This window comes from Schistocerca americana, chromosome 7 (genome assembly GCF_021461395.2).
Source record: "Schistocerca americana isolate TAMUIC-IGC-003095 chromosome 7, iqSchAmer2.1, whole genome shotgun sequence".
Lineage (NCBI taxonomy): Eukaryota > Metazoa > Arthropoda > Insecta > Orthoptera > Acrididae > Schistocerca > Schistocerca americana.
The window spans coordinates 178,180,865-178,204,561 of NC_060125.1; the positions used below are offsets into that span (position 1 = coordinate 178,180,865).

At 43.0% G+C, this 23,697-nt stretch overlaps 1 protein-coding gene across 1 annotated transcript in view; it reads right to left on the bottom strand.

Annotated features, from left to right (window-relative positions):
• The window catches only part of LOC124622828, a 96,882-nt gene extending 81,671 nt beyond the window's left edge, over window positions 1–15,211 (bottom strand). The window contains exon 1 of the mRNA XM_047148620.1: window positions 15,101–15,211. Coding sequence (XP_047004576.1) covers window positions 15,101–15,211 — 111 coding nt within the window. The remainder of the gene's footprint in view (window positions 1–15,100) is intronic.
• Window positions 15,212–23,697: the final 8,486 nt, after the last annotated feature.

Genomic DNA, 23,697 nt, shown 5'->3' on the forward strand with positions numbered 1-23,697 from the left:
GTTTTAACAGCTTGTTAGCCCTGCCTTTAGTCAAAACTGTAATACCGCGTCTTTTATTGGTGTGTGAGCGAAATTCGACTATGCGCCAAGACCCCTGCACGGGTCGCATGTAAGCGTTCAGACAGCTGCAGAAGTAACCGAGCGAGCAGATTTCGCCAACGCCCACTCCGGTACTTGCCCCCGGGCGGTCCATTGTCCGGCTCCACCTTCTGAAGCCGACGCTATGTGGGTGCGCTGACCCGTGCATGCGGTTGTGCGCGACGGGCCGGAAAACTGCAAAACGCTCGGCCAGCAGGGGACGTTTGCGGGACAGCGGCACACCTTACCTGTTGACAGAAAACAACAACACTGCAGTCTACAGCTTTCAGGCACATTCTTACAAGCATACGCTAACGTTCCGATTTGCTGACTCGGTAACCGGTCAGCAAAGTTTAAAAATAAGTTTATTTTATCTGGAGGTCTGATACGCGAACCTTCAGATATCAAGCAGTCAGCTCGGTACCAAACGTTTTATACCGATTAAGTATGAACCAAAACGGCGATACAGTTCGTGCTATGTCCTGTCATCCAGGAGAACGTTCGTAAACGATAAATAATAGTATGGAGCACAGCAAAAGCAAATCTGTGAGCGTCTGTCGTGTAGAGCTCCCATGGGGAAATTATTAGAGCGTTAGTTTGTCGTACGAACAGTCCCGGTTCGAGCCCTGGTCGGCCCAGTTTTTGTACTGTAGTACGTGTGAAACTGCTATACGGATAACATGTCTCTGATACGCAAAAGGACTTTTCGGAGTTCACAGCAATGTCCTATTGGCAATCCGCTTTCGCTTCGTCTGTTTGAAAGTGGCAACCTATAGAGTACATTTCTGGTTTCACAGAAAGAATACAAACCATCGGAACAGAAGAATAAAGAAAATTTTGCATCACACTTGTGGAAGTAATAATAATAATAATAATAATAATAATAACATAACAATAAAAGTATTAAGAATAAGAATAATAACTAACTGTTAGATGGCAACGCCGTCGTACATCTATGAACTCTGAACTTTCTTTTTTTACAAATCAGGATCATGTTATGGCATATAACAGCTTCACATGTACTACAGTACAAAAACTGGCATCAGTTTTGTATGTCCATACTTTCCATTGGAGGTATTGGGGACAACGGCCGTTCGCTTTGTAAGTAGGCTGTTTAGGTTTTTATGTTGGTAACGACACGTAGCGCTCTGTATGAAAATCACTGGCTGTGCTGTGTGCAGTCTGTGGCTGGTTGGCATTGTTGGGATATTTGCTATTGTAGTGTTGGGCAGCTGGATGTGAACAGTGCGTAGCGTTGCGCAGTTGGAGGTGAGCCGCCAGCAGTGGTGGATGTGGGGAGAGAGATGGCAGAGTTTTGAGAGCGGATGATCTGGACGTGTGTCCATCAGAGACAGTAAATTTGTAAGACTGGATGTCATGAACTGCTATATATATATATATATATATATATATATATATATATATATATATATATATATATATAATGACTTTTGAACGCTATTAAGGTAAATACATTGTTTGTTCTCTATCAAAATCTTTCATTTGCTAACTATGCCTATCAGTAGTTATGCCTTCAGTAGTCAGAATCTTTAATTTAGCTGGCAGTATTGGCGCTCGCTATATTGTAGTAGTTCGAGTAACGAAGATTTTTGTGAGGTAAGTGATTCATGAAAGGTATAGGTTATTGTTAGTCAGGGCCATTCTTTTGTAGGGATTATTGAAAGTCAGATTGCGTTGCGCTAAAAAATATTGTGTCAGTTTAGTGATGATCAGAATAAGTAAAGAGAATTGTCTGAGTACGTTCAGTTCTACACAGCTGTTTGAAGATCAAGTAACGTAAGGTGTTTACCAGCACAGTAATTCATAAATTTTTCTAAGGGGACGTTTCAACTTTTGTAAGGGAACGAAACGCCTACAGTCGCCCTTATGATCTTAATTTATTGTGTAGCCACCAGTTTCGGTGCTTCAGTGCATGATCAGGCTTCGAATTAACGCTCCTCAGACTTCTCCATGGGAGCTCCACACGACAAACGCTCACACTTAACGCTTTTCCAGCTCTCCGTAGGCCATGTGTTGCTTATTACTTATTGTTATGAACATTCTCCTGGTCGACAGAGCATGGTGCAAACTACTTCGGCGTTTTGAATGATACTCGAACGATATACAACGTTTGGTACTGATCAGACTGACTGAAATCTGTAGGTTTGGGTGCGAGCATGTTTTGGTATTAAGGTATCTGTGCATAACTTTTATTAATTATGTATTTATTTGCCCTTCGGAAAATATCAGCCATTTAACCAGTTAACAGGTAAGTGCATTGACATAATATGAAACACAAAAATTGACAGGCGTAATACGGAATTAATAGAAATCACCAGTTTAAAAAAGCCGCTTATGGGCAGCTAAAATCTTTATGACATTGCTTTCAGGGTGTTTAACGGCATGGTTATCAGCGTCCTTGCAGAATATGAGTGTTTGAATTTAGCGAGATAAACTAAATCTGTCCTCCTAAGCAACCTTCTTGGGGCATTTGGCACATGGACACATCTAAAAGATTTTAAAGATTGTCTGTCAACAACAACATAGATAATGGTTGCTTATCACTATCTTACAGTGGACGATAAAAAAAATCATGCATGGCTGCATGAATGTCTACACGCCACTTCCTCGGGCTTTAGCAGGACATAAAATACTAACTAAAACCAGAATTAACAGATAAACTTGCTGGTACATGTTATTCCATGATCAGTAACGAGAGTTTAAGAGTTTGACATACGGAAGTTAAAGTTGCTTGTACAACATAGGTTGGTTGTTCGATTTGGGGAAAGGGAGCACACAGTGACGTCATCGGTCCAGTTGCATTAGGGAAGGATGTGGAAGGAAGTAGACCGTCCTCTTTCAAAGGAACCATCCCGGAATGGTTCCCTTCAAAGGATACGGCCGACTTCCTTCCCTAATCCCATTGGACCATGAGACCGATAACCTCGATGTTTGGTCCCCTCCCCCAAGTCAACCAACCAACCATGATAAAATTCAGCGTATACGACAATTTATAAATAAACACTAAAATCTTCCTCGGGAATTAGTTTTACTCGATCGAAATCACTACAGCTGTTCCTGAGATTAATCTCCATATACGAGTACAGACAGTTGCGAGCAAGCGATGGAATTTGAAAGTAGCCGGCAGAGAGAGAGAGAGAGAATATCTTATGGGATTTCTGAATATACAATCCCACATGAATGTTGATAGTAATTTCGGTCGACTGTCTCTTTCAACGGTTCACTACATACACCGAGACAGAATACAGGCTAAATCGACTGCTGTGTAACATGGGGCTAAACTGATGGCCTTAAACCGATTACCTCCGATTCGTAAACACGTCATGCTAGTTTGATAATCGAGTTTCGTACGCCGATTTACGGGACACTGCAGCTTCGATCGGTGCGCGCCACGTCAGATTCGACCATTAGGGGGGCCAGCGGCGCGTGCTGAGTTGTCCGCCGCGAAAATACGGGCTTCTGCCCCGACCAGACATCCGTCTAATGCTGGCGGTTACCGAACGCTGATAAACGGGGCGGAGAGGACAATCAGATAGCGGCAAGCGTGCCAAACAAAAGCGCGCCCATTGTGCTGCGCTAGCTGTTGCGCGCATTCAAACGCTGTTGCGCCCGGCTGCAATAGCGCGTGTGTGGTCTCCCAAACACGTAGCCGTGAACTACGCGACTCTGTAATCCGGGACTGCCGACTCGCCCTTCTCGAAGCGCCCTTATTTCAGCCACTGCGTAGTTAACCGCACTGCGTCGAACTCATAAGCGCCAGTAAATTCCGCTACTGAGTCTTTAAAAAATCGATCTGCCATTTATAAACCAGCTTCGAACGTCTAATAACTTTGCAAATCATCTAATCGGTTAATTATTTGACGTTAAGCATCTAAAACCTTTATTACTGAAGACACAACACCCTGATTGTGTTGGTTTTATTAGTTCCGTATTATTCACCTGCAGGGTAACGAATAAGTTCAGAAAATATTTGAAATTGTGTGTTAAGCTGTTGCAAGTCGCCAAGTGTTTTCAGCCTCAAATGCTGTCCAATATAGTCTGGATAAATCGCGCGCTGTGAGTTACGCTGCCCCAAGTCTCATACACAGACTCTTACACAATAAGGCAAGTTCAACACTTAACGTAAAATTATACCTCTTAATGAGTAGATTATGAGAACACTCTAAATATTTAAATTCTGTCTATAACTGTACAAAATTCTGAAAATCAATTTTGTTTTCCTCCTGGGAGCGTAACATGTAACTGGGTGTGGGCGACCATTTTAGCCACTTAATATACAGGTTATTCAAAAAGAACGAACAGATTCGTGTTGTTTATTACAAAGTACGAAAGATAGAAACCAATTCTGCATGTCACAGGATAGAGGAAGATTCAAAGTTTTGATATGTACGCCTCGGTAGTTGCGCGGTCAGCGCCCTAGTTCCTAAGCGATGGGCCCGTGTTCGATTCCCAGCCAGTTCGGAGATTTTCTCCGCTCTGGGACAGGGTGTTGTCTTGTCCTTACTTTCCATCATTATTGATATTAATACGGAGATGGTTGAATGTTCACGGCTCGAAAATCCAATAAATTACAAAAAAAAACCAAAATTTGACACAGTTGCACTGTTGTTTGTACTAACAAAATGGCTCTCAGCACTATGGGACTTAACTTCTAAGGTCATCAGTCCCCTAGAACTTAGAACTAGTTAAACCTAACTAACCTAAGGACATCACAAACATCCATGCCCGAGGCAGGATTCGAACCTGCGACCGTAGTGGTCTTACGGTTCCAGACTGCAGCGCCTTTAACCGCACGGCCACTTCGGCCGGCTTTGTACTAACATGGCTACTACACTCTAAGATAAATCATGTAGTCTGTTGTAATCTGCGCGAAGTCAATCCATTGTTCATTGCTTTAATTTTTCAAGATATTTTTTCTTTAAAGCAAAATCCTCCATCATTCTTAGTGAGGTTTAAAATACTTGGCCGTGCGTGCATTGCACCTTAAGCCGTACACAGCCGCAGATTGTTTTTGCCAAGCAAAGAGAAATTTAGAGTCGATTCCTATTCTTTAGCTGCTGCGTTTTGCTGATTTAAATTTTCTTTCGAGAATAGACACAAAATAGCTTGCTGAACAGGAGGTAAGTTACTTTTCTTTCAAGGGAAACCTCACTTTGATTTCCTGCGAGCAGACAATATATAGTCAGAATTTTCGGGTGTTGTGCTAAGTTAGTAGATTAATTTACGGTAAACAGTGTTGGTTTTCTTAAACATTTATTCTCTACCGTGTTGAGTAGTATTTTATTTTGTTGATGTTTCAAGTCAGACATTGCACTTCATTTCACTTAAGTCTCAAAACATACTTCAGTACTGAGTTTCAGTTAAATAGTTTTCACTAAGTAAACAATTGGTTTCTTTTGGAACATAATTAGATACATTTTCATTATTTCAGTTTCATCATTTCATTACGAGCTAAGTTTTGTCTCACGACGCCGTCCACATGCGCAACACAGGCCAAACAGACTGTTTTGCTCAGCAGTTGAACACGATATCTATTAGAAAAAAGAATATTCAGAATTTCACTTATGGATAAATTACATAGAAAGCTTAAAATATGATTAGCGCAGATCCTTTCAAGCAACAGCCAGAGCTGTTTACAAGCGCTGTGTGATATCTGTGCACTGGATCAATGGACGTCCACCCAGACAGCACAGTACAGATGTCGACAGCTGGGGAACGCGCGGCGTCTGCTATTTTCCAGCCTACCCCTGCCACACGCATCACATGATTTATGTCTGCGCCGCGTCGCCTGCCACTGAATGAATGCAGATGCGTGGAGGCGGGTGACGTGACGCCCCCGTCCCCGTCCCCACCCCCACCCCCACCCTGTGTCGTCAAGCGACGAGCATCAGGGGCGACGTGCCTCCCATACGGCTTCCGAGATCTATCGCCATTCGGATTTCACGGGCGCTCCGCCGCGTCATATAACCCCTGGAACGCCGCTGCCTGAATTACCAGATTGGCTTCCCCACAAAAGTGTCGAGTACAGGAGCCGTTTCCATAAGTCAAAAAGTTACTTTTTACGAATAAGCATGGGAGTCGATATTCACTACCGATTGCTGCCCAGTTTTCTCCGTCTGTAAAGTTCTGTTGCCTCAACCAGCAGCTTCATAGCGGTTTGACTATTTCACTCTTCACCATACTGTGACTTTTTCCGACAGAAGCACGTTACAAAGGTGGTACTAGTATATGAAAGGAACCTCAGTAAGGAGAATGCAGACACAGCAAATAATATATTCGAGCAATGATACGTAAGATATCGTGTTAGTTTCGCCTGCTATATTACATCGTACAACCCTCCCGTTGTTAGCGGCCAACCGCAAACTGATGTTTCTGAAGAGCTTGCCCTGGCCTACAGGGCAGGTAACATTAACATGCCTCTGGGATTTAACTTAACGTTCTGTTGAATCCCGACCGTTGGAAGCATCGGCTTCTTACCTGATACTGGAGGGCCCCTGATTAATTGCGAGACTAAGGGAAGGAAACAGGGGTTACAGATCCAATTAAAAAAGTGTTTAACAGTAACAATTGGATATATTCTGAGAATAGTTACAAAAATTTGTAGAGAATTTCGCTGATAATAAATCAAGTGAAATGAAATGGCGTGTGACGAGGGCCTCCCGTCGGGTAGACCGCTTGCCTGTTGCAAGTCTTTCGATTTGACGCCACTTCGGCGACTTGCGCATCGATGGGGATGAAATGATGATGATTAGGACAACACAACACCCAATCCCTGAGCGGAGAAAATCTCCGACCCAGCCGGGAATCGAGCCCGAGCCCTTAGGATTGACAGTCTGTCGCGCTGACCACTTTTTTTTCTCATTTTGTTTGTTTTCGTTCGTTGTATGTGCTCGGGGCGGACGTCGTAAGACATCCGTTTAAGTTCGTCTTTGATCGGTTAACTCAGTTTTTTTTTATTACAGAGGGCTGCTAACCCTCTGACCGAGCACGCTGAGCTACCGTGCCAGCGCCACTCAGCTACCGGAGGCGGACAATAAATCAAGTAACACAGGGTAAACCAAGAGAGACTTGAAACAGAGACACATTTAAATACTGAAGCACGTGTTATTTCGCCTCGACTCGTTCCACTGATAAGTTAACATGACGCTACACTGTCTCATCCACAGACGAACGCACGTTGACAACCTTGTATCGATGGTGTAGTGCCTAATACTGCTCTTTGCCCTGGGCAAGCAAGTGACATGACTCGCGGGAAGCTCTTGGTTTTGCGGCGGACAACCAGACGATTTGCCAGGAGGTGCACCGTTTTATCACAAGGGGTCCATGAAGGTTTCGTCGCTGAGGCGGTGTTCAATCTGCCGGGTGATGAATATTGTTTCAGAGAAGTTGCCTCACTCCTATGAATTTCTTTTTGTTGGGGAAGACTAAGCGTCAGGTGTACTGGATACCGAAACACACTCCAGAGGAGCTGGTTGCCCGTATGGCTGAAGGACCTGTTATTATTCGTGAAACACCTGATTGTTTCTGACGTATTATCCCATCATTAGCACGCATATGCAAACTGTACATTAATGTAAACGGGCGACATTTTCTGCAATATCTCTATAATGGTATTCATCACATGAACATCTGAACACCGTCTCCGAACATCACTAGGTTCTAAACCTCATGAACCCATAGCAGGGAAACGGTGCACTTGTGACGTTTTTGTCAGAAAGTGTTTCTTTCTACGTCCTCTGAAAACCCGAAGGTGTTTGAGAAGTCAGTGGCTGTGTGGAGACGAACGAGAAAGTTCTGGGCAGAGCCGAGAACGACGGCCTCTAGAATCTGGTGTGCTCCGGTTCTGTCAGCTAGACGTCACTACGGCCTGCGCGGGGCGTGGCCACTGTATGGATGCGGCGACGTGGGGAGCGGTTGGTGTCTTTTCCCAGCCGGACAGACAGCGATCCCATTGCAGATGGAGAAAGGGGTTTCTGAATATCAAGACGAGCACTACCAGAGTGTTTTTGCAGCTGATGGTTGGATGCTGGTCATTTTATATCCACACAAATTATAAAAATGTACGGATGTAGAACTATGTATGTATACTCTATATCTCCTCCTAAACCCTGGACCGATTTCGACCGAACTTCGTACACATACCACTTACAGTCTAAGAAATCACTGCGGGAGTAACAACAACAAAATGATCTAAGGAAAAAAGTTGGTCGCTTATGACATTTTCACTGTTCATGCAATAAAACTGCCATACAAAGTATTATGTTTTAATTTACTGCTTCTCCACTATTAGCTGTATTCATGACACATTTTGCAGACAGTAGTCACATATACCACTGAATCTACCATAAAATTACGTCATTGTACGACACTTAGTACAGTATATACGCTAAATGCGTAAAAAACTGCGTCATGGATAGTGCTTTAACTTATTGCTTCTTTATCAGCAACTCTATTCACAACATATTTCGAAGACATTACGCACATACACCACTGGCTGTACCTCCAAAATTATATAATGGTACACCACATTGTTTAGGAGATACGATGTTTTGAACATTAAGTCGCCTGAAAATGAAACTGCATGGTGACATTAGTTAGACATACAGGTGAAATATGTGTGCAAATTGAAATTAAATATGTTAAATATATATCTGAAGTGTGCGTATGCGAGCAAAGTCACAGATAATAAGCTCATACCAACCTCTTTGGTACACACCTCAGCTATAATCTGAAAAGAAATACTGTAGAGTTAAGGACCGACCATCTGTCTCCTATTGGGGTGAGCGTGAGAACGTGGAGAAAAGTGATGGACAGGAGATAGACAGACAGTGAGGAGGAGGGAGAAGATATAGATAGGAGGAAATGGACAGGAGAGGGGAGAGGTGGAATGGACAGAGAGAGAGAGGGGGTGAGGAGATGACAGAGAGAGGAGGGAAGAGGAGATGGACGGAGGGGGAAGGGGCAGATTCATAGAGATGTGGTAGGAAGACGTAGGTAGGTAGGTAGGTAGTGTTTAACGTCCCGTTGACAACGAGGTCATTAAAGACGGAGCGCAAGCTCGGGTTAGGGAAGGATTGGGAAGGAAATCGGCCGTGCCCTTTCAAAGGAACCATCCCGGCATTTGCCTGAAACGATTTAGGGAAATCACGGAGGTAGGAAGACGTAGACAGAGCCAGAGGGTGATGGAGATGGAAGAGAGGGAGGTTGATAAAGAGATGGGATGGGTAGATAGAGGGGATGGAGAGAGAGGGGGGAGGAGGAGGAGATGGATAGAGATGGGAGAAGATGTTCAGAGAGAGTGGGAGAGTATATGGACTAATAGAAGACTGTAATAAATAAGTACCATGGCAACGGTGGGTTTCTCAGCTAGAAGCTGATAAAGTGCACTGAGTGGTATACGAGCGGTTTATTGGGTTTGCACAGAATTCGCACAGAAGTGGTGGCTGAAGTGTAACAAGATGTGATTACAATTGCACACAGAAGTGCAAGTGTCTGCGCTGTGAGCGAGACCAGTTCAGTTTGCTAACTACAGGGTGTTTCAAAAATGACCGGTATATTTGAAACGGCAATAAAAACTAAACGAGCAGCGATAGAAATACACCGTTTGTTGCAATATGCTTGGGACAACAGTACATTTTCAGGCAGACAAACTTTCGAAATTACAGTAGTTACAATTTTCAACAACAGATGGCGCTGCGGTCTGGGAAACTCTATAGTACGATATTTTCCACATATCCACCATGCGTAGCAATAATATGGCGTAGTCTCTGAATGAAATTACCCGAAACCTTTGACAACGTGTCTGGCGGAATGGCTTCACATGCAGATGAGATGTACTGCTTCAGCTGTTCAATTGTTTCTGGATTCTGGCGGTACACCTGCTCTTTCAAGTGTCCCCACAGAAAGAAGTCACAGGGGTTCATGTCTGGCGAATAGGGAGGCCAATCCACGCCCCCTCCTGTATGTTTCGGATAGCCCAAAGCAATCACACGATCATCGAAATATTCATTCGGGAAATTAAAGACGTCGGCCGTGCGATGTGGCCGGGCACCATCTTGCATAAACCACGAGGTGTTCGCAGTGTCGTCTAAGGCAGTTTGTACCGCCACAAATTCACGAAGAATGTCCAGATAGCGTGATGCAGTAATCGTTTCGGATCTGAAAAATGGGCCAATGATTCCTTTGGAAGAAATGGCGGCCCAGACCAGTACTTTTTGAGGATGCAGGGACGATGGGACTGCAACATGGGGCTTTTCGGTTCCCCATATGCGCCAGTTCTGTTTATTGACGAAGCCGTCCAGGTAAAAATAAGCTTCGTCAGTAAACCAAATGCTGCCCACATGCATATCGCCGTCACCAATCCTGTGCACTATATCGTTAGCGAATGTCTCTCGTGCAGCAATGGTAGCGGCGCTGAGGGGTTGCCGCGTTTGAATTTTGTATGGATAGAGGTGTAAACTCTGGCGCATGAGACGATACGTGGACGTTGGCGTCATTTGGACCGCAGCTGCAACATGGCGAACGGAAACCCGAGGCCGCTGTTGGATCACCTGCTGCACTAGCTGCGCGTTGCCCTCTGTGGTTGCCGTGCGCGGTCGCCCTACCTTTCCAGCACGTTCATCCGTCACGTTCCCAGTCCGTTGAAATTTTTCAAACAGATCCTTTATTGTATCGCTTTTCGGTCCTTTGGTTACATTAAACCTCCGTTGAAAACTTCGTCTTGTTGCAACAACACTGTGTTCTAGGCGGTGGAATTCCAACACCAGAAAAATCCTCTGTTCTAAGGAATAAACCATGTTGTCTACAGCACACTTGCACGTTGTGAACAGCACACGCTTACAGCAGAAAGACGACGTACAGAATGGCGCACCCACAGACTGCGTTGTCTTCTATATCTTTCACATCACTTTGGTCAGCACGCCCAAAGAGGCCACAGTAATCGCCTGTGGGTCACTTGAGAATCCGGTCTTTTAAGAAGTCAAGCTGTTCATGAAGAATGGACTTGCAGACATGAGCTGCCCACTCCCACATGAGACCTCCTGTTTGAAGGAGATAGCAACCACATCAGAGTGCTCAGTCCACAAGCCACGTCTTGACATTATTTCACGAAGGCTGTTGGGGTATGGTTCTCACCAAACGGTTGACTAGTCGACACGTCTTTTGGAGGTATATTGTCAAAGATATATAATGCATGGCTGAGGTATGCATGACATGGCAAAGCTAGGATGTAGCAGCACTAGGTTTGTGTTTTCCTTGGTTTGACACGATATCCCCGTGGTTTCACAATCATTCAGATTTTGCAGGTTCCGTTCTGGGCAACTCTTGGATGATCGTGATATCCTGATATCCGGCTGCAGGTTTCCATATTTTTCACTGTTGAAGTCAATGTCATCAACGAAAACCATCCAGGCCTAACGTTGCGTCTTTTCGATTTAAGATCTCCCAGAAACGATTCTAGCAGATAAGAGTCCTCAGTTCATCTCAGCAGAGCAGAATAATTTTTGTTTAGAGATCGGCACTGCTTTGTACACCCTCCTTCCAATGGATTGGCGGAAAGGTTTGTTCGAACTCTGTTATTTTAAAATAACAGTATCACTTAAATGATATAATTCTTGTTGCGGTAAGTGTAACTTGGGTACAGAGAAATTTAATCTATTACCGGAAGACCTTAAGCTCATAGTCATATGATGTGATTTTCATAAATTAATTTTATGTCATTATACTGTTTTTTTAAATTTTCTGATCACTGGTGTACTGTTCCAAGTATTAAAATGTTTCAGGTAGCTATTGCTCGGGTGGAACGCGCGGAACCGCAACGGAGAGAGTAGTTGCGTGCCTTTCTTGTCCGTTGCTGGCGCGGCCTGGTGTCCGTTGTTTGTTTTGGTGCACCTGAGTTGAGTATTGTGTTGCCTCCTCCCTTGCGGACCCGTCGTGTTCTTCTCATAAACATTTCCTTCAAGGCATTTTCGTTAATTTTATGCTAGTATTTTTTTCTATTTCTTACATTGGTAAAATTGTTCGGCCTTCATTATGCACACAGTTTGTCATAGCGGAGTTGAGGCGCAATTGTAATTTTTTAAACTCCATTCTGTTTGCCCTTTGTGATACATATTGTTTATTGATTGAGTACGGAAATTATAATGTCTCATATATCATGATGGGCGTGTGTAATGGTGCAATAAATCTACAGCTCAACGCACTTAGCATATAGTGACGTTTACAGTAGACCAAAGCGTGAGCAGTACGCAAATCATCCGAAGCACACTACAAGAAGGAAATAAAATTAAGGTTTAAAGGTCGCGTCAAGCTGGTTTTAATGACGCAGCACAAGTCTGCAGCAGAGAAGGAAATCGGCTGCTTTCATTAAAGGAACCATCCCGCTACTCGTAAATTAGGGAAACAATGGACAACCTGACACCATTACACCTTCTAGGATTATTTTTTGGTCGTTCGTGACTGCTATGGGGTGGATGTGGATGGAATCCATGGAGATTTAATCAAAGGTTGTCGTGTTGGGAAATAATATGAGAGAAACACTAGTGACATTTTTAAGTTATGAGATAGGCGAGCTCAGATTACCTAAATGATATGGGTCACTGCTAGACATAATTTAAAGATCCAGTTCGATTTCCGGTCCGTCGGTTGACGCCACCTATTCGTCTTACATGAAGACGACTAGCTGCTCAACCACTGCTTCCTTTCATGTCCTTTGACCCTTACAACTGCTATCTGGTTTCTGCTAAGAGTAAAATCTCTAAATCTACAAGTAACGGGGTTGTCTTTCGTCAGTCCTTCTTCTAGGATAAGTCGCTGGGTCAGTATTGCCTCACGTGATTCTACATTTCTCTAAACTTACTCACTCCAAGGTTGGCTTGTACTAGTCTTTCTATTACTATAAAAAATGCGGGTCAGTATTTTTACACCAAAACTTACGAAATCGATGATCCGGTAACATCTACAAGTGTCAGCAATTCTGATTATTACACTGTTCTTCAAGTCTGAGGGTACGTGCTCTGTCTCATATTACTTGCCTGTCACACGGAATACTTTGGTTATGGTACGTACTCCTAACGATCTCAAAAATTGTGAGATAATATTGTCTGCTCCGGGAGCTTTGTTTCAATGCTCCTCAAATTCCTCTAGCAGCACAGTGTTTTCCATCTCAGAATGGTGCATTTCCTCTTACATTCCCGTAGTACTGTCTTCAAGTTTGTTTCTTTCTATACATTCCCTCCGTGTTTCAGCTTCTGTTATATGCTTGGTACCGGCTTGTCATCTGAGTACTTTTTCATACGGCTGTTTTTCTGTTGTCCAAAGTTCTCTGCAACATTAACGCAGGCGGCGACTCACAGTCCCATAGTCATGTATGTTTTTATAGCTTTGCATTTCTGTGTAGCCACTCCTGATTTGATGTTTTGTACTTCTTTACAATCTAATTTTTTAGATTTTTGTATTCCCTCCTATCTGCTTCACTTCCTTTATTACTACTATTTTCGATTATTCCCATTTAAAGAGAGCGTTTGAACTTGAATTCCTTTATGATGATTGTTTAAGGTTTTTTTCTGAGCTCAAATTTTCTTCATGTGTTCACTGTGTTGTTTCTTTCGCTCTGCTGTCCATTTGCATCCTGGTCTCTTCTGTGTTGTAGTGTCAAATTTAGGTTTTTTGATGATGTTCCTGACTCCAGTTCTATTTTCTGCATCGTTTACTGTAGGTCCTCTTCAACCTTTTATCCATTTTGTTTTTCCCCTGCCTGAGATGATGACTAAGAATTCGCTTTGAAATTCTGTTTTCATTCATCCTGTGGATATGTCCGTAGAACTGCATTCTTCTTTTCTTTATTGTATCCGTAATCTTTGCTGTGTATTTATATAATTCTGATGTTGGTCTCTTCTTCCAGATTCCTTGCTCTTGTATCACTTCACCTCCTTTATTTTTATGGCTTTTCCTCCATCACATGTGTCTGTTGTGTTATGGAAGGTATTCTACTGTGTCCTTTCTTGTTGCCTAGTTATTCCTAAACTGCCTTCGCTGTATTAGCTACCTTCTTTTGACTCTGTCTTTTTCCCACATCTACGCAGGATGGGTATGGTTATGAACATATATGGGATGGTTAATTTAAGGGGTGGCTGGATGCCCTATATCTTGCCACTGCGTTACCCTCGTTACACAGCTATGCAGGCGAGTATTATTTCATCTCTCTCAACTACCCATTGGCCTTCTACTGTATTCCCTCCCCATGCTTCAGTTTGTCGTTGCCTAATGCTCCCTTTGAAAGTTTCAGTAACCTCTGGTTCTTTCAATTTATCCAGGTCCCACGTCGTTAATTTCATATATTCTCACAATTTCTTCACTTTTAAACTGCAGTGTGTAACGAATAAATTATTTAAAATCTGGTTTCTAAATTTCTGTCTCACGGATAATATTATATGTCTGAATTCATCCGTTCTCTCTAGCTTCCTTCCATGTACTCAATCGTCTTTCATTATTCTTAAACAAAATTTAGCGATGATCAAATTATGCTCTGTGCCAACTTCTTTGCCCTAGTGCATATTCCATTCTTTCTTTGTTTTTTACAATCCAATTACATTTTAGTCGCCCATAATAAACTGAACGATTTATTTTATCTCATCCTACATTCTTGCAATCTCTTCAATGACTGCGGGGCTCGTAGGCATATAACCTTCCGTGATGAGTGTTGGCTTTGCAAGTAACTCGGCTATGATAATACGTCCATTATTCTGTTCTCATTTCTGCTATGTATCTTTTAGAATTATGTCTCCACGTTACCGGCAGATGCACTAGTGCCGTATGCAACACTGCTATCCCTACCTGTTTGTACTCGCGTCCTCATCTCATTTACGAGACCGTAAGTGCTTCAGATGTTATCCAGCGACCGCGACGGCACAGTAGGTGAGCGTCCACGATGTCCGCCTGTGCCCGAAGCTGGGAGCGACCCGTCCGCCACGCATCGGTTTAATGTCTGAGTCACACCACATACCACACGCCTCGCCGCCGGATGTTTACCGCCGCATACAGCACTGGCTGCAGTTGCGGCTTCGTCGTCGCACGATTCTGCCGTTGCAGTCGGCATGTGGCGCACTGTTGCCATGGTGACCATTAAAACAGTCTACTAAATACAGCTTTATATGCCAATAGTAGCAAAATAGCCTCGCAGTTAGCCTGGATCCGTCCCACCTTGTTTCTTAATTTAGGGAGACAGTCAATACTTCGAAATTTCTTCCTCTTCGTTTATTCTTTTCTTTTTTCTCTCCGTGTTGAGCTGGCCTTAAAATAGTGGAACAGTGATGGAACTTTGGTGTTTAGCGGTTTGAACGTGGTCTTAAAATATAGTGACAATAGAATAACAGCTATAGCTGCATTACTCTTAACAGGTTTAAACTAATGATATACGAAAGTGAAGATGGCCTCTAAATATCAATACATCGTGTAAAGCAAATACGCGAATTGGGATCTTTCAATATAAATACTCAATACAGTCGAAAGTACTGATAGCGAAATTATGATGATGTGGATTAATAACTGCACAAAAATTAAATTTTATGCAACTACGAATAGAACATTATTGCTGAATGAAAGCCAGAGTTCAATAAATATGTCAGTGCGCAAGAAGAAGAAGAAGACGATGTATTCGATTACGGAGGAGATTAACCACTGCTTTGAGATTGACCGAGGATTTATGTAACTTGATCTGCCTGAGAATGAACTCTAAAATTATCTGCTGTGCAACCTAATGTAATATGTACAGATGTTCTGCACGACCCAGCCTCATGTGTACATTGTTTGAGCAGTTGCAGGTATCACATTTCCACTGCCCTTTGTGTGCCTGTTAGCTCTGAAACTTGCTTCCTTTATTATCAGCTGCTGTGAACTGGTTCCAGAACAATTATTTTGCATAAAATCGAGCCAAATTTCAAAGAAATTACTTAAACAATGAGCATGGCAAAAAAAACATGACTAACATCACAGGGAAAATTTTCATTTACTTGGCAGTCAGCGTAATGGTGTAATGCCATTGTTCTCTGATTAGTTCATAATGTATAATGGATATTAGTTTCTGTAAAAGGATAATCGTTCTAGATGACAGTTCGCAATAATACAAGAGTGTTACCAGTCTGAAGTAGAGGGACTATGATCTGGAATACATCGTGGAATATTTAGAATGGAGATATCGTTTTATGGGTGTGTCTTGCCCTATAATTTCCACAAATTTTTACCTAGCCACTTCTGTTGTTAGTGATTTGTTTGGTGGTGTGCTGAGATGCCTGACACATTTACGTTGTTATCAACTGTTTCCGGAACCGTGTATGGATAAAAGAGGAGAAGTCAGTGTCAGTCTTCCTTTCTTTGTTCTTTTATTATACCGCTTGATTTTTTATTAGAATGACCTACTTCATCTGTGATTTATAACACACTTTAGACCGTATTGGAGCCTAGGAAGTCTCCCAACAATGATCTGGGCTATAGATCACAATTAAAGGAGATCACCTGAAAAATAGAACCCATGACTGGAATAATAACAGAAAAAAGAATTATTTCTCAGTTATGACCTCTACGAATCGACAACTACGTCACATTTCACAAAAGTCTGTTTTCATCTTGTTTCCTACTATATCCCATCAGATGGCAAACATCTACCACATTTCGATCCCTAATTCTTTTTACTGTTTGAAAAGGAAGATTTACTGTACGGGTGAGAGACAGTGCGTCATTAAATACATGAAATATACTCAGTTTCTGATTATCCCCAACGAAAGCAACGAAAGTTGTTACGACAAGAGATTATGAATAATCAGAACGATCCCTGTTCAGTCAACCTAATTTATCTTCCTCTCCTTTCACAAAACAGCTGCATGTCAACGTCGAATTGTAGTACGTAATTTCATTTCTAGAACGATACATTGCTGCCTATTATACTTTGCAAAATTATTGACAGGGGAGTTAGACATCTGTAAGGGAGTCAGTGAGCATAAGGCCGTTGCAGCATCCCTGAATATGGAAATAAATTGGAATATAAAAAAAGGGAGGAAGGTTTATCTGTTTAGCAAGAGTAGTAGGACGCAGATTTCAGACTACCTAACAGATCAAAACGAAATTTCTGTTCTGACACTGACAATATTGAATGTTTATGGAAAAAGTTCAAGGCAATAAGAAAATGCGTTTTAGACAGGTACGTGCCGAGTAAAACTGTGAGGGACGGGAAAAACCCACCGTGGTTCAACAACAAAGTTAAGAAATTGCTGCGAAAGCAGCTTCACTGCAAATTTAAACGCAGCCAAAACTCTCAGACAAAGAGAAGCTAAACGATGTCAAAGTTAGCGTAAGGAGGGCTATGCGTTAAGCGTTCAGTGAATTCGAAAGTAAAATTCTATGTACCGACTTGACAGAAAATTCTAGGAAGTTCTGGTCTTATGTTAAATCAGTAAGTGGATCGAAACAGCATATCCAGACACTCTGGGATGATAATGGCATTGAAACAGAAGATGACACGCGTAAAGCTGAAATACTAAACACCTTTTTCCAAAGCTGTTTCACAGAGGAAGACCGCAATGCAGTTCCTTCTCTAAACCCTCGCACGAACGAAAAAATGGCTGACATCGAAATAAGTGTCCAAGGAATAGAAAAGCAACTGAAATCACTCAACAGAGGAAAGTCCACTGGACCTGACGGGATACCAATTCGATTCTACACAGAGTACGCGAAAGAACTTGCCCCCATTCTAACAGCCGTGTACCGTAAGTCTTTAGAAGAACGGATGGTTCCAAATGATTGGAAAAGAGCACAGGTAGTTCCAGTTTTCAAGAAGGGTCGTCGATCAGATGCGCAAAACTATAGGCCTATATCTCTGACATCGATCTGTTGCAGGACTTTAGAACATGTTTTTTACTCGCGTATCATGTCATTTCTGGAAATTCAGAACCTACTCTGTAGGAATCAACATGGATTCCGGAAACAGTGATCGTGTGAGAGCCAACTCGCTTTATTTACTCATGAGACCCAGAAACTATTAGATACAGGCTCCCAGGTAGATGCCATTTTCCTTCAAGAAGGCGTTCGATACAGTTCCGCGATGTCGCCTGATAAAGTAAGAGCCTACGGAATATCAGACCAGCAGTGTGGCTGGATTGAAGAGTTTTTAGCAGACAGAACACAGCATGTTGTTCTCAGTGGAGAGATGTCTACAGACGTTAAAGTAACCTCTGGCGTGCCACAGGGGAGTGTTATGGGACCACTGCTTTTCACAATATATATATATATAAATGACCTAGTAGATAGTGTCGGAAGTTCCATGCGGCTTTGCGCGGATGATGCTGTAGTATACAGAGAAGTTGCAGCATTAGAAAATTGTAGCGAAATGCAGGAAGATCTGCAGCGGATAGGCACTTGGTGCGGAGGTCGCAACTGACCCTTAACATAGACAAATGTAATGTATTGCGAATACATAGAAAGAAGGATCCTTTATTGCATGATTATATGATAGCGGAACAAACACTGGTAGCAGTTACTTGTGTAAAATGTCTGGGAGTATGCGTACGGAAAGATTTGAAGGGGAATGATCATAGAAAATTAATTTTTGGTAAGGCGGCTGCCAGGTTGAGATTCATTGGGAGAGTCCTTAGAAAATGTAGTCCATCAACAAAGGAGGTGGCTTAAAAAAACACTCGTTTGACCTATACTTGAGTATTGCTCATCAGTGTGGGATCCGTACCAGGTCGGGTTGACAGAGAAGATCCAAAGAAGAGCTGCTCGTTTCGTCACAGGGTTATTTGGTAAGCGTGATAGCGTTACGGAGATGTTTAGCAAACTGAAGTGGCAGACTCTGCAAGAGAGGCGCTCTGCATCGCGGTGTAGCTTCCTCGCCAGGTTTCGAGAGGGTGCGTTTCTGAATGAGGTATCGAATATATTGCTTCCCCCTACTTATATCTCCCAAGGAGATCACGAATGTAAAATTAGAGAGATTCGAGCGCAGGCTTTCCGGCAGTCGTTCTTCCCGCGAACCATACGCGACTGGAACAGGAAAGGGAGGTAATGACAGTGGCACGTGAAGTGCCCTCCGCCACACACCGTTGGGTGGCTTGCGGAGTATAAATGTGGATGTAGATGTTAGATGTAGACATTGGAGGTTTTCCTATTCCGTACCCATGCCAGGGTTAAGAGGCAATACGGCGCAGTCTTTGTGTTAACAGACGTGGACGGCGTGGCACCGCGGCTCGGAGAGCCCGGGCGAGGCACGTGGGCCGAGGAAGACGCAGCCCCGGAAGATCAAAGGCTCCAGTTGGCCCCGTGATAAGCTGCCACGCAGACTGAACTAGCGGAGCGCGTAGCCGGCACGAAAGAGTTCTCATCGGCGCAGCAGCCAAGTGCCGGGATTAAATCCTCCTCGCTGGGGGTCCTTTTGAGCTCAAAGAGACTGGCAGTCGATAGCTTCGTCCTGACCCGACCCGCTCTCTGCAGCAATAAAATTCTTTGTCTCGCTGTAGAGGCTCCAGATGTTCGTCTTCACCTGTCAGCAATAGACCGCGTGTATCCCCCTCTCTGCCAGCACGTTTACTCGTACACAGATAGCTTCGCGTCAAAGCACAGACAACGGTGGCGCACTAACTCATCACATTCTTGTCAAGACCACAACTCAACGTTTCTCTTTACCAGCCTAAACGAGTCTATTTAGTATGCATAGATAGAGGGGAACTCTGGTCCTGAAACGTACCTCAATTAGGTCATCATGCCACGAAATGGATTCAAAGAAACGTTTTTTAAGTCTAGTTTTTCCTAGATCCTTCCCATTTTTCTAATAACTGGAATGTATAGCACTATACCCTTGGTAACAATTATTTAGCCATATAATACAAAATACAGGGTGAAAAGTATTTAACCGACGAACTCTGGGAGATGGTAGGGGACATCAAAACAAATATTTTCCCCTAATGTCATTTTTTCCTATGAGGATTATTTAAACCGGTGGATGCCGTATTACGCTTATCAGTTGTTACACGGCATATTACGCTCTTCACTTGTATAGGCAACTGCTGTCCATTGTCTGCTGTGCATTGTCTCTGTTTACTAATGGAGCGATACACCTGGAAGGAGGACATTGATATGGTTGGTGCGTACTACGTAGCGCACCACAACGGACGAGCTGCACAGCGGGTTTATCAACAAAATATCCTAATCGCCGTATTCCGCACATACGACCTTTGCTGCTGTGTACCAACGTATGCGTTTAGCTGTGTACCAACGTATGCGTTTAGCAGATTACCTGGACAGGGACGCCGTCGCACGGTAAGAACGCTGCAATTTGAGGAAGCTGTCTTGCAGCATGTGGAGCGGGATCCCTCAATCAGCACTCGTGCAACTGCACGTAACTTGGGACGGATCAGACGAATGTGAGAACAGTCCTTCGAGAGCAATTGTTTCTTCAATTTCACTTACAGCGTGTCCACAACCTGGATCCAGTTGATTATCCACCCAGAGCACAGTTTTCGCAGTACCTGCAACAGTGTGAAATGCATCCTACAATTCCATCCTCTGCGTTGTTTACCAATGAAGCAACGTTCGGGCGTGATGGAGTCTTCAACATGCACAATTCGCATGTTTGGAGTGATGATAACGCACATACCACAGTTACTAGCGCCCATCAAGTGCGGTTCTTCGTTAATTTGTGGGTCGGTGTTGTTGGGGACTGTTTAACTGGGCCGTATCTGCTATCTAGCTCATTAAATGGCAGGCACTATTACAATTTTCTCGCAAGTGCATTGCCAGAATTTCTGGAAGACTTCCCGCTCCATACAAGACAACGCATATGGATCCAACATGACGGGGCCCCGGCACATTTCAGTCGTCGTATGCGTCGATTCCTGGACCGACGGTTCCCAGAAACGTGGATTGGCAGAGGTGGTCCTGTACCATGGCCTGCTCGATCCCCCGATATGTCCCCTCTGGAATTTTTTGTATGGGGAGAGATGCACAACCTTGTTTACGCAACTCCTGTTGCATCAGAAGAGGATCTGGTTGCCCGGATAGTAGCAGCAGCAGGAACAATTCAGGATACTCCTAGGGTTTTTGCCCGTGTCAGACAGAACATGCTCCGACGGTGTAACCTTTGTTTACGTGTCAATGGAGGAATTTTTGAAAATCTACTGTAATTGAAATTGGGTTGTGTTAATGTGTTGTCTCTTGGTCATAAAAAAAATGGTAAAGTGTTTGTTGGTATAATTAATTTGCCGCCAGAGAAATCCTCCTCCACCGTTTTAAATACTCCTCGTAGGAAAAAAATGACATTATGGAAAAATATTTGTTTTTATGTCCCCTACAATCTCCCAGAGTTTGCCGGTTTAAATACTTTTCACCCTGTATACTGCAACTGCTAGCTCATATTGATTTGAATTTTCACTCTGAAAATGTGTTGTCAATGTGGACGAAGTATAGGGTGAACATAAAGTCTTTCCGTTATTACAAAAATCTGTGACTGAGGAATTATGCTAGATACAGCTATGTAGTTTGTTTCAAATGATAACACATGGAGTTTTTATGAATACAGCTCTACATGTGCGCTGGCCGCATCACTTACAGGAATTTAAACAGTGGGTAGTGTTCCAACAGGATGAAGCGACGCCCAACTGGACACTATTTGTTTGCCAGTTCTTGGACGAAACCTTTTCGGACGGTCCAACAACATAGTCAATACGTTCGACAGAAATACATTCACGCCTTTGTTGTGGCATTACGTTAAGTCTAAAGCGTTCAGCTCACCAATTTGTGATGTGCGAAACTCTTACGGCACGAATACGAGATACGGTAGAGGCGGTGACGGGGGAGATTTTGGCAAAGACATGGAGAGACATTTAGTGTCGCCTCTACGTTCTAGGGGCAACAAATGGAGCACATAGATTTTTTTGAATTAAGCTACCATTTGCAACAAACCGCTACGCTGTATGTAGCGCAATTCCTTAGAAACAAATTTTTGTAATCACGGAAAGACTTCATGTCACCCTGTATAGTGCGATTATGATACACACTTACCCTAAAATGAACGAAAAAAATCGTTTTTTGGATGCAGGCCAGCTATATCATTGTTGTCTAGAGTCACGTTTTGAAGTATAGCCTAACTACGTAATCCTTTTGAATCAAGGACAGAATATTAGAATTTGATGCGCCGCTAAAAAGGTGGGGGATAAGTTAGAAGTGGGGCACAATTTGAGAATGAAATTTGTCACGCAGTTTCGAAGTCATCGTGCAGGCAATCGCCTAATCGGCCTAGGGAAATCACGGAAAAACTAAATCAGTATAGCTCGATGGTGATCTGAAATGGTTCAAATGGCTCTGAGCACTATGGGACTTAACATCTATGGTCATCAGTCCCCTAGAACTTAGAACTACTTAAACTTAACTAATCTAAAGACATCACACAACACCCAGTCATCACGAGGCAGAGAAATTCCCTGACCCCGCCGGGAAACGAACCCGGGAGATGGTGATCTGAACTGTTGAACTGTCATCATCTCTGATATGAGTCTGGGTACTACGCCACCTCGCTCTGTGTAATTAATTTAGTCGTGTGACATTCTGAGTCAGTCTCGGATTAGATTTAAAAACAGCTTTCTTCTTTCATTATCGATGTATGAAATTCTGCGAATATTTGCCATACGCTAATATGCAAAAGACATCTGCTGGGGCATTTCAACAGGAAATTAACTATAGGGCACATTTTATTGGGAACTGAATTTTGTTGTTTTATTGAAACAGGTCTGATACGACCGTATGTGTGAGACATTTGGGTTGAAGACTGACCACACGACATAATACACCCGGGGCTCTTTTAGTTTGGTTAGCGCGCCTGTATTAGAGACATTGGTGTGGGGTACTGAAATGGCTGATGCTGTGACTCATAAGCAGTGTGTGGGTTTACCTCGAATTTTACTTAAATTGGATGGTGATTTAAACGAAAGGTTCGCATTTCAAAAAAAGTTTTACTAACTGGGAAAATATTTCGTAGTGGCAGCATGTTTTCACTTTGAGAAATGTCTCGCAAACGGATCGTTCGCTGTCCCATGTTACAGGAAAGTTCTTGCTTCTCTTATCGTGTGTGTCCACCAATGTCAGTATTCGTTGTTATTTATGGTATGATACATTCCGTATATGTATCAGATTATATCCCAGAATTTTCGTAAGAACAGAGTTGCTATAATCCATCCTTACCCCATTCCCTGTCCCTGATCTAAATAAGACAGATCAGTTTGATTCAATTGTCTATCAGTCCTTTTATTTTTCAAGCCACCTGCCACAAAGCGTGTGAGGTTGAGAAAGCTTTAAAAAAATGTTGCAGTCATTATTGGGCACTGGTAGTAGCGCCTGCGGACTAGCATCCCGCCAAACACACTTACTGAAAATGTCAATTACTGGAATCAATTTATTAAGTTCAATGTGGCTGGTGTTTTCATCTCTTACAGAATTACAACGTCTATCTCGTATCGTCGAATGTGTTTACTGACCAGAAGAAGTGTCACCCTTCTTTGTTCCCTGGTGTCTATAGAACTAGGTACGTCGGTTATTAAATATCTCGTTATAGAGAGTAAAAAC